We start from the raw sequence: 19,700 nt of genomic DNA, 5'->3' as shown, positions 1-19,700 counted from the left end.
AGAGTAATACTGACATTATAAAGATTTATACATTATATATCCTATTTTTATTTAAGATTCAATATTGTAAAATATAAATAGTGAATGATGCAACAACTATAAAAATCTTTTATATTATTAGTATATATATTTTTCTCAAAATAAAAAGAAATTAATTTTGATGCATAGCTAAAAATGCATTATTGTTCCATGTAAATAAAGAAAAATATATTACATCTTAACAACATTTATAAAATGTTTTAATTTAAAATATAAATTTTTTAAATGTAAATGAATTTTAATTTCTTTTTATGAAAATCGACTGTATTTAAAATTTAAACACTCAAACTAACGTTAAACTACATCAAATCACCTGTGTAAACCAACGGGCGTTGGTTCAAGTAGTACATGCTTGATTCCCCTTAAGTAAGAACCCGGGTTCGAGTCTTGTGGATGAAAAAATGTCCGTTGGGAGAGTTAGCCCAGTGCGAGAATACATGTGAGAAACCAAAAAAAAAATCACCTGTGTAAAGCATTGATGTTGAAAATCCCATAGTGCCAAGAGAAAGTGGGAGATTTAAACTAATTCTTTTTATTCCAACATTTATTGTTTACTAAGAAACAAAATTAACAACCATGATCAAACAAAGTTATGAGTTTTATACACTGTCAATATATCATCTACCATTCATTTTCAATCATCATTGAAACTTCAAAAAAATTAACCCAAACAAAAAGTGGATGATGCACTAAAATATATAAATCTTTACACTGTTAGTGCATAGATATTACACTTTTATTCAATAACATTATTTATTTAATTAAAATTATAACAGCCTGCACTGAAGGGTACTTTAAGTTAGATAGTCACAGTAGCTAGTGCTTGGTGCCTGATGCATGCTACTGAGGATTAGGATTTACCTAATTTGACCACTTAAAGTCTAAATACAGCAACAACCAACCCTTAATCCCACCTGGTGAGACCCTTAATCCCACCTGGTGAGATCGACATCACGAACCGAACGTGGCCAGAGCTCACAAAATCTAAATAAATATACGAATAATTAAAAAAAAAATCATTACAAAAGAGGTCAATTTAGGCCAAATTCTAAATTCACTTTTGTATGAACCATTGCTGAAGTGCATCATCAAACAACAACATCAATCCATCTATAACTTTAACTGTAAAATCAATGTCAATTGAACTTCTTTTCTATTTCTAATTTGACAGGTTTATTTAGCATCCACTGCTTTATATTGCTGCCAAGAGTTATAAGCACAAACTGAGAGAAGCACAGATTCATAATTATTGCTTCAAAAAGGAAAGGATACTTCTCAGGTTGATGCATGGTTAAGTAAACTATGTGAAGAATAGCAGAGAAACATAAAATAAGGTGCATGGTTGTTGTGCCCAAATAATAAGATAAATAGTTACTCTCTTTAACTATTTGTTGACCTGGTGCATTGAATATCAGGGTGAAGAGAGCAAGTAAAGCCAAATATGGAACAACCAAGTCGTCACGACATAACAGAGGGAACATCGAGAGCATCGCGAATTGCACGAACCACTTAAAGGTAGATGGGTCTTCCATAGCGAGCAGGCTTGCAGGAAGAAGTGGCAGCAAAATTGACTTCTCATGCACTGTATGGTCACAATAGAAGCATATATACATGAATAGTTTATGTTAAGATGTTTTTTTTGACGAAAATATTGCAATACTGCGATGTGAAAGAAAAGAAATACTACCAACCTTGAAATGAAAACAAGTAAAATGAGAAAGAACTATTCAGCAGCGCATAAAGGAAACCGCGATTACTAGGAGACTTTATTTGTTGAACCATTGAAGGAAGACAAGTTATAATTGTTGCAGCGAAACTGACAAGTTTCAGTGAGTCTGTTGTAAGCAATCTCTTCCACTTGATGAGAACTGAAGTGGCACACCAAAAGTTGGCTACATAATCCTCAAATAGTCCTCTTTCGAACGGAGCAAGACGAGAGAGAACCTGTTTCAAGTGCATCTTGAAAATAAGGGTCCATATGAAGATCGAAAGATGGTTTTGGAAAACAAAAAAGGTCTCTCTACTGATTAGTAAATTAAATTGTTTCAATAGACAACTTGGGTTGAACTTGCGTATACTACCACGTCTATAATAATATCTCTCACTTAGAAGAGTTAAAAATGTTGCTTCCATCTTAAACAACAGACTTCTGAGTTCTGAGACTCATATAAGTGGAATTTTGTCTGAGTTAAAATGATTCACTAGGAGCTAATGAACACCTGATAGTGGAATAAACAAGTAAAGATTCTAAGAAAGCTGAGATACTTAACCCAAAAAACAAAAGTAGCATACACCCTCACTTTCTGACTTTACACCTAAGATCGCTCCAGAGGAGCCTTATCCGTAAGTTCAAAGGGCAGGGAAGAGCAGAGAGTGTTGAGACATTGGAGTAGTAAAACTCCATAAATTTCATATATCTACTACTCTGTTGGAAGATTCACCTGATAGTTTTCCGGAACTAAATTAGAGGACTTGGGAAATAATATATACAGATAGTTCGTTATACCCTAAAAATGCATAGAAAGTTAGAAGCACCCCTTCTTATGAGCTCATATTAGAGTCTTAAGTTACATCTCTAACTCTCTGACAACTTTCATATATGCATGCAATTTGGACTGTGTGATTAACCCCAGCAAGGTGTTTATTAATTAGTCTATTGACTACTCAGCACAAAGGACACAAAGCACAATAAAAATTAAAACCTAAAGCATTTACATGCAAGAAAGCAAAAAAGTTCAATTATCTACCATCCCGACAAGGCTTTCTGACACTACAAATACAATATCATGTTACAGCAACCTTCAAGACAAAATCCAATCACAAGGCTTTTAGTAGCTTAAGTCAGATTCATGATGGCTTCCAGTTCCGTGCAAGAAGTGTATACAGCAAATGAAAAGTAAATAACAAAATTCCACTTTCTAGTGGCCAATAATTATAATATTACCTCCAAAATGGAATTTGTTGAATACAGATAAGGCCACCACACAGCTGCAAAGGTTCCTAAAACATACAATCCCAGTTTTAACACTTCTAGCAGAGGATGTTTGCGCCTCAAACATTTACCCAGGAGATGGCTGAAAAATGCCGGGGCAAAATATGCACTCATCTAGAAAAGAATACATAGAAACAGTTAACATATCTCAGAGTAAGGTAATGGGGAAAAAGGAGAGGGCATGCTACTTCGGATAAGTTCATGGTGTCCTTAACTTATCAAGCAAAATGGCTACCCAACCAACTACTTCTGTTCATTTCTTTCCCTAGAAACAGTACCACTATGCCAACTAAACAACCAAAAGAATTAATTGTCACTCGCTCATTTTAATCCACATAAGACTGTAGTAAAGTCACAAAGACGTCGAGATTGGTCTTGTAAAATATTTACAAGTTTTATTTGATTGAATCATCAGTGTAGGTTAATGGCTCTATCAAGATAAAATTCAGGACATACAAATTAACTAAAAAATCATAAGAATCAACTTTAAAGAAAAAATAAAAAATCGGGTAGAGTAGAGTCCAACTAGTTGATGTCTGAAATTTATTGCCACCACAAACAGGAGAAGTAAATGAATGAGGCACCCAGATACAAGAGATCAAATGCCTTTATGAGGAAAGGGTATAGTGTGACAATATAAGTGCATACTAAAAATTTGCATATTGAGTACATAGTATCTAGAAGTAATCAAACTAATGAATATCTACGCATTGAAGAAAGAGACTAACCTGTTTATGATTTAGAGACAGACAATAAAAAACACAAGCAACAAGATCTTTCTCAGAGAGGATAGCAGCAACTGCTCCAATGGTAAAGCCCAAGCTGATGCAATTGAACTGAAATACAAGAAATGCAATATTAAAAAATGAAGGCATTACCAAAATCTTGACCGAAAAGTAAGTAAACGGCTTACAGCTCACAAAACAACACATGAACTCTAATTTTAAACCTGAAAGTGACCATGATCAATTAAGATCAAACATGGGTTTAGTAAAAGCAGAGCAGTGTGCCATGCTATGTCACTTTTACGGCTCCTTGAAGGTTTATTGTAATAAACAATAACAAAGTAGAGGACAGCGGGAAAGAATATCAAAGCATCAGATGATAACACTGTCCATCGCATGAGTAATTTTCTGCAAAAGTTAGAATTAAAAAAATAATAGTTAAATCCTCACTAATTAGCAACAAATCTGGAAGTATACAAATTGTAGCACATGACAGAATCTTAAATGGATAAACTGTAATTTTGGTCCTTCAAAATGCAACTACTATTTAGTCCTTCAATTGATTTAAATTACATTATGATCTAGTTCCCAAGTTATTCAAATTGTTATCTCTAGTAGTAACTAATGTGAAACATGTTTGAATAACTCAAGGGATAAATCATATTACAAAATTAAAATCATGGACTAAATTGCAGGTATGATGCATTTCAAAATTCCAAGGACTAAAATCACCATTTCCAAGCTCAACTACTACCAAGTCTTCCCCCACTATGTGGGATCGGGAACATCCCTACATGGATCAGACAATGTCAAAATATCCGATGTCTATAGACAAATCATTAAAATTAAATCTTTCTTAATAGTTTCATCCATAGAGGAAGACCTCTCTCAACAGTGTCATTTTATACATGTGAATCCAATGATGTAACTCAAGACTACATGCTTAAGGGACCTAAATCCCTTCCACTTAGACCAACACGTTAGTCACCGACAGTTTTTCATACATTTTCAAATTCAAAGGACCAAAAATACCATCTTAATAGATATGCTAAATTGTGAAGGATGCTTACCCAAGATAGGATTCATGACCTCTGGAAGCGAAAAGCGAAACAGAGTCAGGGTGGAAGAATCTAAGAAAAAGACCATGAACAAAACTCTGGTACGCAGTAAGAGGCGGGTAATCAAGTCCCCAATAACTCAAATCATTACTACTACTGTTCCTATACCATTCTCGAATCGGAAGGTTAATCGTAATCTCCATCCAATGCCTCTGAGCCTCATAATCACCAAATTTCGGAGGGTTCCCAGCACCAGAGTAAGGATAGGTCGACACCGCAACACGAATTAAGAATCCAAACAATGCAATAGTAACAAATGTAACTGCTGTTCCTTTTTGAACCAACCACCACCAACAATTGTTGTCATCTTCATCATTAACAATAGTTTCACTTTCTTTAATCTTCTTTCCTTTGTCCATTTTAGCACTCTAAATCACTATCATTCACTGAATTGGGATTCCTAAAATTAATTTCACAGCACACAAATGAATATTGTATATTAATAAACTGCGTTAATCAGAAAAGTTAATCTTCTGAATAAAAGGGCGACCCAGTACACCAAGCTCAGGGTGCAGCAAAATAAGCTAACAGACTGTTTCCGGGATTTGTACTGATGACCACCAGGCCACAAGGCAAACAACCTTATCGTTATGCCGACTCTCACATTTTGAGGGTTAATCTTTAAATGTGAAAATTAAAAGAAAATAGAGATCCCCCTTATGGGAATTAAAAAAAAACTACAAAAACAAACAGAATACGAACCTAAATGGAGTTGTAATGGAGCATTGAAGAGAAAGTGGGTTTGATCTGTAGCTGGCGGAGAAGAATTGAAAGTAATATGAGTGTGAGTTTTTGAAGAAATAAACTTGATGCAGGAAAGAGTGCACAATGCTTACAATCTTTTTGTTCATTCCACAAAGTCAAAATCAATTTTTGGCATCAAATGTTTTACCAAATTACAATCACACCCAATGCACAAAAAAAAAAAACAATGTACCCAAAATAAAATTAGAATCACACCCAATGCACAAAAAAAAAACCAATGTACCCAAGAAAATTACAATCACACCCCTCAGCATAGTTATAAAAACTACCTTATAACAATTATATCGGTCATCCAGACTAGGAGGAAGTATGGGCCGGATTGAGATGAATTAAGAATTTTTTCTTACACAGCCTTAAATATTAGTCAGATTATTTTTTGAACCTAGATCAAGCTCTAAACTTGAAGCTAACCCGACCCTAAATATCGCCTAAATCACTATTTAAACCTGAACCCAATTGTAGACCTAATTAAATATAATGCATACTCATTTTAGATAAAATATTCTTAATATTATTTATTATTATTAATATGTAAATTGACATATAAAATGATATTTGTATATAATATGTATATATATATTATTAATCATGTATATATGATGAAAAAATTAGAGAATCAGATATGTTTTCGACAAAAAAAGTGTCATTATTTTGTACATATTACATTTGAATAGAGACACATACATATATGATGAGTGAGTGACCATGGACAAGACGAGTGAGATTGATCATGTTTGGTCTCTACTCGGTCCTAAATATTGACCGAATCTAATATTTGAACTCGAACTCAGCCCTAGACTCGATGAAACCCGACCATATTCAGACCCAATCATGATTGAACCGTGTCGGGTGAGCGGGTAGGGTTGAATCCTGACCACCCCTAATCCACACTTATAACCATGCGAACAAGTGAAAGGGAGCTGGTCTGTGAAAATGTTTGCTGATTTATGTTTTGTTTTTAAATTTTGTTATGGAGGGTCAAACATAATTTAATTATATTTTTTTGGTTTCCCACATGTATCCTAGTATTGGAGGCAATCTTGTCCGAGCCGGGAACATCCACATGTATGTGGGGCTAACTCTTCCAACGAATATTTTTCCATGCACAAGACTCGAACCCGAGATCTTGCTTAAGGGGAATCAAACATGTACCACTTGAACCAACACTTGTTGGTAACTTCACTATATTTGATTGCACCTTTAAAATATGGTGTAAATAAATATTTATTACCTTATTTATTAGTTTTAATGTTAATAATATATAATATACACCTATATTTAATTAGTAAATTATCACTTAAACTATTTTCCTACTATACAAATAGTCTAACTAGCTTAATAATCAATATGATATTAGTAATATTTTCCTACTACATCCATGGTAACCTTTCTCACACATGCATGTATCACTATTTTATTGTACACTTGAGTACTCTCTATGGATTTAATTTAAGTGTAATGACATTGAACCTTAAAGAGAGATCAATGTAATATTTTAAACATAAGGAGATGAGAAAGTAATTGAGCTAAATCTTAGGGTTGATTCTAATGTCAAGTTTATATCGACTATGATATTTAGCCAATATCATAAGTTGATTTGGATATTTTTCGGACACACATTTTATATTTTTAATTTTTATTATATAAATAATAAAGAAATAATAAAAAATGTGACAAGTTTGGATGATAAGGAAACTAAATTATGGAATATAACATGAGATGAGTTTAAATGATTGGATATTTAAGTTGTTATGAATGTGAGTTGAGTGAAAAAATTTCAATCCTGATGATCAAGAAGGGGATAAAGGTTTTAGTAATTTAAAAATTAAAGATTATTGATCTGGTGTTATAAAAAAATTTAAAGATATAAATGCTTATATTATAAAGTAATATTTTATAATAAATTTTGTGCATCATGCATCATGAAAATATTAAATATATGGATTCTTAATTAAAAATATGTTTTTCATGTTTATATTTAGTTTTACTTTTTGATAATACACATATGTAGTGTTGTAATAATATGGTTAAAAAAGAAGATTATATATATATATATATATATAATTAATTAATGTAACTCATGAAACTAATAAGTCAAACTTTACTTGATTTATGTTTGGCTCGTTTACATAATGAACTTAATTTTTAACTCAAATTCAATTTATTTAATTTATAAACCAAATTTATTAAACTAAATCACAAATCAAGTTAGTTTGTTTTACATGTATGTTCACTAGAGAAATTCATACCATAACATATTCTTATTTTTTAATCATCCCAACTAATACTCAAGAATGATTATAGATATTTCTATGAATCAAGTTTTTATCTTGTAAGTCAGATACAAATAGATAACCTTTTTTCACTAAAAAAAATGTCTATTATCCACAAGATTAGATTATAGTTACGAAGGTAATTAGAAGCTTGTAATTGTGTAAATAGTTTATTAAACTAGTTTTTCAATAAAAATATCTTTATAATTACTTGAAATTTTAAAAATGACTAAAAAAATATAATATCTATTTAGTTATTTATTTATTATAATTAATAACAAAGTAATTAAATACATAGATAATTTAAATAAAATATTTCAATAACTTATCTTTATATTTTATTTATAATTGGACAAATAACGATTTATTTCCTTGTTTTATTTTAATATTTTATATTTCCAATACTTTTCTAAAAATATAATTAAGCTAGGTAAGTTTAAAGTTTTTTTCAATTTTGACGGTGTATATCATTACAAAAATATAATATGTGTATGATTTATATATTTGTCTAATAATCAAATACAAGGATAATTAACATCATTGTCGAGCCTGATTTTTAGAACTGTCATGATATTTTTTTGGAGTTAAAACATAGAATTCTCTATTTATGCACATTTTTTAGTTAATTGATCTATTAAGTTATATATTTAGATCTGGGATCGGTTACATATTAAAGAAGATATTAGTATAATGTCCACACAACATAAAATGTACCCTCAATAAATGTATGAATTACATATATTCTTAATTTATTTTATTAAAAAATAATATTATAACAAAACAATATATTTTAATTTTTGTGTCTAACAAGAATAAATCTTGCTCATGCATATCCCTATATATATTAGAAAATCAAGACTACCTAGTTATGAAAAAATGGTTAATTGATTTAATTAAAAAATAGAAATTATTTGAATTTGATCATGGTGGAACTAATAGAAGAATAGTCAACATGAATCACTAACCATCTTTCCACTTCGATAAATAGAAAAGACAATACAAATAATCTCAACCATTTATTAGCTCAAAGTGGAGAGGAAGATACAACAGGAGTCGAAATCTCGCTATCGAATTCCAAAAATAATTGAAATATTTTATTTAAATGCATTAAATAATTTATTTTTGAAAGAGAATTAATTGACAAGAAGTCGACATTGATCATTTCTTTTTGTCTCAATTTGATAAATTACAAATGCAATACAAATGACTGCAATTACTTCTTACCTTAAAACAAATAGAAAGATGCAAGAAGAGTCCTACCATCACCATGGAATTCCAAAAATTAAAACATATTATTTTAATTCGATTTGTGTTAATAAATAAATTCTGTTAATTAAATGAGGTTGAGATATAATCCAACATTAAAATGAATACTCTCCTCATTGTAGTAATCAAAGAAACAAAATAAGAATAAAGTAATAAACATCCATCTTGCTTGAATGGATCAATTACAAACAGATAATACGATAAAATGGAATTAGAAGGGATAAGCAAAATAATAATTAACATAATTAAATATATAGGATTGAAATGGATAAAATAGAAAAGTAAAGGAAAGAAGGGAAAATAAAATAAAAAAGCAATTTAGGAGGGGTAACGAAATGAGGATCACATCTTCTATTCCAAGAAGTGCATAACTTGCTACAATTAATTAGAAAAATACTTAATTATTAAATTTTTAACTTAAATACATTTTTCCAATCAATCAGATGAAGTGACATATTTTTTGGGACAACAAATATCGCCCCAACCGAATGTTACCGTATGTCTACATAAACAAATTAGGGGAGGCCAAAGAGAATTGAATTGCCAAATCTACTCCTCGACAGTGACCAGTGACCTTGACGACAGGTTTAGGGCAGATTCTGAAGTTGTGACAGAGCGACGAGGCATTCTGGCTTCATCCCACACATATGAGTTAACTCTAGGCAAAACAACCACATGGCTGACTATCATCGTCTCTCATCTACAACCTGCTACAAAGGGTTTTATTATAACACCTCAATTCTGACATGTGACCTCTCAGACCTCTATGCAGTATTTTATTCCCTCCAAGGGGCCTAATCGTAGCGACTCAGTGGTATAGTGACTATTTATCACTGACGTCATGGGTTCGAGTCGCGGAAAGCTCTCCTTGGAGGGAAACAAAATATTGCAGAGAATATTTAAGCTTAATGGGTGGCATGTATATTCATGGGTTTGAGAGATCGTATGTCAGAACTGAGGTGTTACATTTATAACAACAAATAGTTACAGATCTAAGATCCAGAGCAGAGTGTGCAACATATATTAAAATAAAAATAATAAATATTATCATATATAAAAAATAAAAACATTAATGTCAAAATCATAAGATTTAAATATAGCTAATCAAATAAATTACGCATTTCATGATTGATCTCTACATGACTTCATATTTTGAAATTGTTGAATGATCATCTCTCTGTCAATATTGTTGAACATTTTTCGCTCAATATAAGTCACTAGATATTCATACATGTATCTCTCATTCGATTATGCAACCTAATTTTCACAATCTTCATAGCTGAAAATGCTCTTTTTACGGTTGCGGTGGCAACAAGTAAAATAGTTAATAACTTCAAAAGAAGATACACTAATGGGTAAATAATATGTCTTCCATTTTAAACCAATTTCTATGAAAGATTATTGATTCATTTCAAAGAAGCAAATTCATCATTGTTACACATATCAATATAAGTCTCAAGTTCATTATCAAATGTCATCAAATTAGTTGAACATAAATCACGTGGATAGAATTTTGTAAATTCAAGTAGTTTTGTCTTATCAAAACTAGAGAACAAAATGGTTGAATTCAAACAAGACATATAAAGAAATAACACAAATTGTCTAGATTTAAATAATGAAACAATGACTGAAATAACAATAAAGCAATTAAGATATAATTGACAAATAAGATTATGTTCCATTCAAATTCCAATTCTTTGTGAAAATTATTTGACTACCAAATCTAGTATATTAAGTCGTTTATCATTGGATTCAAATTCATTGTGCAATATCATTGTTTTTTAACCAGCAGAGGTGATGCCACGACTTTTGAACTTTGAAGGTAAATTCATTGTTCAAATTCACTATCCAATATGAAATATTTATTAGTATAGAAACAATGAAATTTATAATGAAGTAAACAAAGAAATAAATGCAAACAACATATGAAGACAACGGATAGAAACAATGAAATGCAAACTATGTTTAACATACAATGGAAAAACTAATGCATAATAGAAACAATGAAATGGAAAATAATAAAGAGCTATATATAAAAGCCAACCACTTACAAAGTGTAACAATGTTTGAGCCAATGAAACAACTTTTAAAGGCATGACTTTGTGTGTGTATGAAATAGAAACTCCCATATTTTATTGTGTTATTCAAAGTTGTAATTTATAATTTATGGATTATAATGACCTTTCTTTTTATGTGTAGATTTTTTTATTTATGCAGTTTTTTGCTTATATGAACATCTCATTGATGGCTTTAAAAATTGTAGGTAATATATTAAAAAAATTAAATTGCACACCCTCATGTCCTTGTAGCACCATCAATGACAACAACTCCAGACTAATATGTCCAGACTCGATAAGGAATATAAGAGACACTAACAGATGTACTTAGGAGTGTGGTGGAAATGAGGATATGGATTAATATGGTTGTTATTTCCCTCCTCTATTTGTGCCGAATTGGTGATGGATCTCTCATGATATATGAGTGAGGTTTAGGAAGCTGAACTAACAAACCTAGGCTACCATTAGTGTTATTAAACTCAGACCATTCGATGACTCGGCCATGACATTGAGTCAATGAGTTATTGGTTAGACCAATGAGTCAATAGTTGGATTGATTGACTTATTTAAAAATTACAAAAAATATAATATTAGGTAATATTGTTAATTAACTCTATACTCCGAATATTAAAATATTATTACTTAATTGAATAATCGACAAAGAATATTTTACTATTATAAAATATCACAAATAAGTTGAAAACATCGTCAAACAACATATGAAACAACATCGTCAAATAGAAACTTATTGTTATATCGTTCCAAATGATACCCTTCAAGCTATCCAACATCTTATCATTCCAAGAGCTAAATGATATCGACACTTCTATCTAACCATAACTCTAGTGTAGCTCACCAATGTGTTATCATCATTCATGTTTAATGGTTAGCCTTTTGTGTTCCATTCAACCAGTAACTTGATATTCATACTCCTAGCACGAATGTCTATCTTCAATGTTGCTATTCCACATGAAGTTTTTTTGACTTCGTGGAGTCGCATCATCATTACTGTGAGAATCCATTGTTGAAGTTTTAAGAATGAATATAGGTTATTTGAGTGTATGAGATTTTCTCAGTATGAACAAGTTAGAGAGTACTCTAGTGTAGAGGGTGAATCAAGTTTTGAGTTTTAAATATTCATAACATTCAACAGTGACTCATTGTAATGAGGTTTGTTGATACTTGACATTTAACAATGCTTACTTCAACAAGCGCTCACTTCAACAAATACCCACTACAACAAGCAGTGTTGAATGTTTTTTGCTTATGATATTTAATAGTGCTCATTGAAGCAAATACTATTAAATATAATAAGCTTATATACATTTACAACGCTTGCTTAACTGAGTGTTGTTGATTATTATTTGAATAAATAAATTAGACATTTATGCATACAAATATATGTTAATATTCATTTACTTTTTTCTTAAAGAAGTATGGAAAATATTGAAAAGTCGCAAGTTTCAATAGAGCTCACTACAAAGAACACTGTTGAATCTATGCAAATCAATATCACTTGTTTCAAGGAGCGTTATTCAGTGACGGAGGATGGAAGGGACACGTGGGGGCAGCTGCCCCCTGGATTTAAAAAAATCTATTTATCTTTTGTTTTCCTACGGAAATATATAGGTTGTCTCACAAAGTGTGTCGCTTCATGTGTCAGTTACTGCATTTAGACATAAAAATATTTAATTATTACACTTTTAAATTATAAAATATGACACATAGAGTGATACACTTTTTGGAATATTATATGAAAAAGCTTTATTTTAACTAGTGTGTACAGGCACTTCGTGCCTACCGGTCAATATTATATGGAACTACGCGTAGTTTCAATTTTTATATATTTTATTTTTAGAATTAGAATGTATTTGTTATAATTTTTATGTATCTATGATAATGTTCAATTTAATGTGAAAGATATAATTAATTAATGTGTTGATGATATTTATTTATGATTATATGGTCTTTTTGTAAAAATTAAATAATGTGAAGGGCAAAATAGGAAATAGAAATTACACCATGGTGGAAGTTACACCATGTTTTGCCTTTATATATAGTATAGATCTATTGAAAGAAAAAGCTTTATTTTAACTAGTGTGTACAGGCACTTCGTGCCTGTCGGTCAATATTATATGGAACTACGTATTCAATTTTTATATATTTTATTTTTAGAATTAGAATGTATTTGTTATAATTTTTATGTATTTATGATAATGTTCAATTTAATGTGAAAGATATAATTAATTAATGTGTTGATGATATTTATTTATGATTATATGGTCTTTTTGTAAAAATTAAATAATGTGAAGGGCAAAATAGGAAATAAAAATTACACCATGGTGAAAGTTACACCATGTTTTGCATTTATATATAGTATAGATAAAAAATTTACCATATTGAATGCTGTTAGTTTATTTCTATTTGCCTTTATATATAGTATAGATCTATTGAAAGAAAAAGCTTTATTTTAACTAGTGTGTACAGGCACTTCGTGCCTACCGGTCAATATTATATGGAACTATGCGTAGTTTCAATTTTTATATATTTTATTTTTAGAATTAGAATGTATTTGTTATAATTTTTATGTATCTATGATAATGTTCAATTTAATGTGAAAGATATAATTAATTAATGTGTTGATGATATTTATTTATGATTCTATGGTCTTTTTGTAAAAATTAAATAATGTGAAGGGCAATATAGGAAATAGAAATTACACTAGAAATTACACCATGGTGGAAGTTACACCATGTTTTGCCTTTATATATAGTATAGATCTATTGAAAGAAAAAGCTTTATTTTAACTAGTGTTACAGGCACTTCGTGCCTGCCGGTCAATATTATATGGAACTACGTATTCAATTTTTATATATTTTATTTTTAGAATTAGAATGTATTTGTTATAATTTTTATGTATTTATGATAGTGTTCAATTTAATGTGAAAGATATAATTAATTAATGTGATGATGATATTTATTTATGATTATATGGTCTTTTTGTAAAAATTAAATAATGTGAAGAGCAAAATAGGAAATAGAAATTACACCATGGTGGAAGTTACACCATGTTTTGCCTTTATATATAGTATAGATATAGATATTTATTTATGATTATATGGTCTTTTTGTAAAAATTAAATAATGTGAAAGGCAAAATAGGAAATATAAATTTCACCATGGTGAAAGTTATACCATGTTTTACCTTTATATAGTATAAAAGTATAGATAGATATAGATATATAGTATAGAAATATAACATTGAATCATATACATTCTATCAGAGAGTCACTCTACTGCCGAGTTCTTCAACTTACATCTAAAGGTAATTAGAGTGATATGCTAATATTTAAGCATCAATAATAATATGAAAATCAATCACAGTGGAAGGGCACTATTATAAAATGTCATTACTAAAATGTTTAAGAGTTGAGTGAAAAAATTTCAATCATGATGATCAAGAAGGTAAAAAAGGTTTTAGTAATTTAAAAATTAAAGATAATTCATCCGGTATTTTAGAAATTTTTAAAGATATAAATGCTTATATTATAAAGTAATATTTTATAATAAATTTTGTGCAGCATGCATCATGAAAATATTAAACATATGGGTTCTTAATTAAAATATTTTTTCATGTTTATATTTAGTTTTACTTTTTGATAATACACATAAGTAGTGTTGTAATAATATGGTTAAAAGAAGATTGTATATATAATTATAATTAAGCTACCTCATGAAACTAACATGTCAAACGTTACTTGATTTATGTTTGGCTCATTTACAGATGAGTGTGAAATTATGCTATATTTGCATTACATTTAACTTGCATTTTAGGACATACACCTTAGGATTGTTTTTAGTTTTTATTTCTTTTTGTTCGGGTTGAGCGGATGTTTGTAACTATATTGTGCAGTTTAGATGGACTGAAGACAAAAAAAGTAGAAATTGGATGCAAGAAAATAAAATTCAGTGTTGAGGCTATGCAAAGACCAATTGAAGAGCCAAAAGAAGTCATAAATGTTATATTCTATTCCTATTTTTTAGATTTATTTTGTTGGGCTTAGCCCAATATTTTGTAATTATGATAAATGAGAGTTATCCCTCAATAATTGAAATTTTACACTACAAATCTCTAATTTAGAGTTTGATATTCTCTTCTCCATTATGAGTGAGTATTTCCCTTTATTTCTAGGATTGGGGCTATGCTCATTTACATTTAATAAACATTTGTTCTTACTTCTATTTCATTGAGCGTTGTGATTTGAATCATTAAACTGAGTTTTATTCGTGTAAGTTGCCTGACCAATAAATTACACCTCTTAGATACATTGGGGAAGGACCAAGAGGTGAACCCGACTATCTGATCATTCAATTATTCAAACTAGAATCCTAATTCACGAGAGTAGTATTAGGATTCTCGGGGGTTTCTAGAATTCACCTTGGGTTGCTACGAAGCGATTTGATAGAAAGATCCAAGTAAATGCTTTGATTGATAACCGTATCACGAGAGTAAGTGCGATTTCAATTGAGTACACATGTCGAAGCTTGAGAGAGGATGACACATCAAAGAACAATTCACCCTCACAACTTAAAGTTCATGAAAAGGAGCAAAACAAGGATTTGCGAGTGTAAAGGCAATAACCATTATCCTTGGAACTACTCCTAGATTAGATTTCAATCTTTTTTTACTATTTTCATAATTATTGTCAATTGTTTAATTGTTCTAATTTCACTTTTAATTCATATTTGAATTAATGATAAATTAATTGTTATAACTAAATGAATTTTTCAATCTTTGTGAGATTGACATTTTATTACTTGATGACATAATTGTGCTCTTGCAATTTGTCTTATCATTTACTTAATGAGTTTAGCTCAAATTTGACTCATTTAATTTATTAACCAAATTTATCAAACTAAATAACCAAACAAATTAGTTTGATCAACATGTATGTTCACTAAGGAAATTCATACCATAACATATTCTTATTTTTTCTTTTTTAGTCCTCCCAACTATTATTCAAGAATGATTATCATATATTTTTGTGAATCAAGTTTTTATCTCTTAAGTCAGATACAAATAGATAACCTTTTTCACTAAAAAAAATTGTATATGTTCAGATTATAGTTACGAAGGTAATTAAAAACTTGTAATTGTGTAGATAATTTACTAAACTAGTTTTTCAATAAAAATATCTTTGTAACTAGTTGAAATCTAAAAAATGACTAAAAATATGTAATATTTATTTAATTATTTATTAAGTTGTTAAATAGATAGATAATTTAAATCAAAATTTTCAATATCTTAGCTTTATAATTTATTTATAATTGGATATACAACGATTTATTTCCTTGTTTTATTTTAATATTTTTTGTTTCCAATATTTTTCTAAAATATATGTTTATAGTTTTTTTCTCTGTTGAAAGAGTATATCATTAAAAAATATAATATGTGTCTGATTTATACATTGTCTAATAATCAAATACAAGGATAATTAACATCATTGTCGTGTCCGATTTTCGGAGTTGTCACGATATTTTTTGCAGTTAAAATATTGAATTCTCTATTTATGTCCATTTTTGAGTTAATTGATCTATTAAGTTATAGATTTAGATCTGTGGTTACTTATAGATCAAGGAAGATATTAGTAGAGTGTTCATACAAAATAAAATTTACCCTCAATAATTGTATGGATTACATATATTCTTAATTTATTTTATTAAAAATTAATTATTGTAACACAACAATATATTTTAATTTTTGTGTCTAACGAGAATAAATCTTGCTCATACGTAGCTCTATATATATTAGGAAATCAAGACTACATAGTTCTAAAAAAAATAGTTAATAAATTTAATTAAAGTAGAAATTCTTTGAATTTGATTGTGGTGGAACTAATGGACAAATATTCAACATGAATCACTAATCCTCTTCCCACTTTGATAATTAGAAGAGACAATACAAATAATCTCAACCATTTATTGTCTTAAAGTGGAGAGAAAGATACAACAAGAGTCGAAATCTTGCTACCGAATTCCAAAAATAATTGAAATATTTATTTAAATGCATTAAATGATTTATTCTTGAAAGAGAATTAATTAACAAAGAGTCCTTATTAATCATTTATTTTATTCTCACTTTGATAAATAACAGAGACAACATAAACGATTGTAACTACTTCTCGTCTCGAAGCAAATAGAAAAATACAACAAGAGTCCTAACATCACCCTCGTATTCCAAAAATTAAAACATATTATTTTAATTCGATTTGTGTTAATAAAGAAATTGTCTTAATTAAATGAGTTTGAGATATAATCGAGCAAAAAATGAATACTCTCCTCGTTGTAGTAATCAAAGAAACAAAATAAGAATAAATTAATGAACCTCCATCTTGCTTGAATGGATCAATTACAAGCAAATAATACGAAAAAATGGAATTAAAAGGGATAAGTAAAATAATAAGTAACATAATTAAAAATAAAGGATTGAAATGGATAAAATAGAAAAGTAAATGAAAGAAGCGAAAATATAAAAAAAAACAATTTAGGATGGGTAACCAAATGAGGATCACATGTTCTGTTCCAAGAAGTGTGTCACTTGCTGCAATTAATCAGAAAAATATTTAATTATTAAATTTTTAACTTAAATACATTTTTCCAAACAATCAGATGAAGTGACACATTTTTTGGGATAACAGATGTCGCCCCAACAGAATGTTTCCTATGTCTACATAAACAAATTAGAGGAGGCCAAAGGGAATTGAAATCCCAAAATTGCCAAATCTACTCCTCGACAGTGACTAGTGACCTTGACGATAGGTGTCAGGCAAATTCTGAAGTTGTGACAGAGCGACGAGGCATTCTGGCTTCATTCCACACATATGAGTTAACTCTAGGCAAAATAACTTGACATGTGACTTCTCAAACCCATTAAACTTAAATACTCCATACAATATTTTATTCTCCTCCAAGGGACTTAATGATAATGACTCAGTGATATAGTGACTATTTATCCTTGAAGTTACAGGTTCGAGTCGTGGAAGGCTCCCCTTGGAGAGAACTAAAATATTGCAGAGAATATTTAAGCTTAATGGGTGACATGCTCAGTATATTCATAGGTCTGGGAAATCGCATATCAGAACTAGAGTGTTACATTTATAACAACAACCAGTTATAGATCTAAGATCCGAGCAGAGTGTGCAACATATTTATCTGTTGTTTTCCTATGGAAATATATATGTTGTCTCACAAAGTGTGTCGCTTCATGTGTCAGTTACTATATTTAGCCATAAAAATACTTAATTATTACACTTTTAAATTATAAAATATGACACATAAAGTGACACACTTTTTGGAGCATATATATTCTCTTTACCTATACCTAAATGACGTCTTTATGGAGATACAAGTTGAAACTCACATATTTCTTTAATTTGTAGCTTCATTAATAAATATAATACAACTTGTATGGTCCTTCTAAAATTATATATAATAGATCAAATTCTCTTACACATTGATATTGCTCATAATAATATGACTTTGTTTGAGTTCATAATAATTTTATGTTTGATGAAAGGGATTATATATGTATTGATAATATATACATAAAGAATACTTATAAGTAATTTAATATTGATAATATATATATATATACATTATCCAAAAATTATATTCTATGAGTTTTAATGAAAATGAATATTAATTTGAGATGTCAATGTCAACTTTTTATTCTTGTGTTAGCCATTAATGTTTAAAAATATTTTCTATCATAAGTCATTAACAAAATGTTTAAAAATATTTATTCTTGTGTTAGCCATTAACAAAATTACGTAGTAAGATAGAAAATGAATTTCTTACAGACAACATAGTAATTTATATTGAAAAAAATAGTTGAAAATTTATCTTTGATCCATCATGTATGTTTATTTATATTTTTGTCACTTAATTAAATATTATTGTCACTCCTAAGATTTTGTTGAAGATCCGTAACTGGCATTATTGAATTTGAGGCAAACATTCAACACATTCTTTGTAGCAAATATTGTTAATATGTATTCGCTTATTACATTTAACACTGTTTGTTTTAATAACTGTTGTTGATTCTTTTTCGACTTATATTTATCAGCATTCTACAACTAACATTGTTAAATGATTATTGTTAAATATGATAAAATTTATTCATCATGAATCTAATAAGACATCTTATAATACTTGTTCATAATAAAAAAAACATTTAATACGTCACTCAATGAAAAGTTTAAGCATTTAAAACTATAAAAAAATTACCATATTGAATGCTGTTACTTTATTTCTATATAAAGTAACAATATAATAATATTCTATTAAATGAAAAAGCTTTATTTTAATAAAATAATATTCTATAATGATATAAAAATATAATACAATGAAGGTGGAAGTGTCAAAGGAGTGGAAAATACGTTAACTCAACTTGTCTACCTCAAACGT

The 19,700-nt window shown here is 29.2% G+C and overlaps 1 protein-coding gene across 4 annotated transcripts; it reads right to left on the bottom strand.

The window, feature by feature from the left end:
* On the bottom strand, positions 1,086–5,756 carry LOC109347413 (probable dolichyl pyrophosphate Man9GlcNAc2 alpha-1,3-glucosyltransferase). 4 transcript variants are annotated; one of them, XM_019587254.1, is made up of 8 exons: positions 5,681–5,756; positions 5,577–5,621; positions 4,827–5,274; positions 3,981–4,164; positions 3,760–3,867; positions 2,984–3,145; positions 1,731–1,983; positions 1,086–1,621 (listed from the first exon to the last, which is right to left on the bottom strand). In XM_019587254.1, exons 3-8 carry the CDS (start codon positions 5,231–5,233, stop codon positions 1,176–1,178), a joined length of 1,560 nt encoding a protein of 519 aa, XP_019442799.1. In that variant the 5' UTR covers positions 5,234–5,274; positions 5,577–5,621; positions 5,681–5,756; the 3' UTR covers positions 1,086–1,175. The 4 variants fall into 4 exon arrangements, with proteins under 4 accessions (XP_019442799.1, XP_019442800.1, XP_019442798.1 ...); XM_019587255.1 differs by having other exon boundaries at positions 5,711–5,729; XM_019587253.1 differs by having other exon boundaries at positions 5,577–5,704.

Source organism: Lupinus angustifolius, chromosome LG05, assembly GCF_001865875.1.
Source record: "Lupinus angustifolius cultivar Tanjil chromosome LG05, LupAngTanjil_v1.0, whole genome shotgun sequence".
NCBI classification, from domain to species: domain Eukaryota; kingdom Viridiplantae; phylum Streptophyta; class Magnoliopsida; order Fabales; family Fabaceae; genus Lupinus; species Lupinus angustifolius.
Note: the sequence above shows the minus strand (reverse complement) of the source record. Positions and strands in the feature narration are given on the sequence as shown.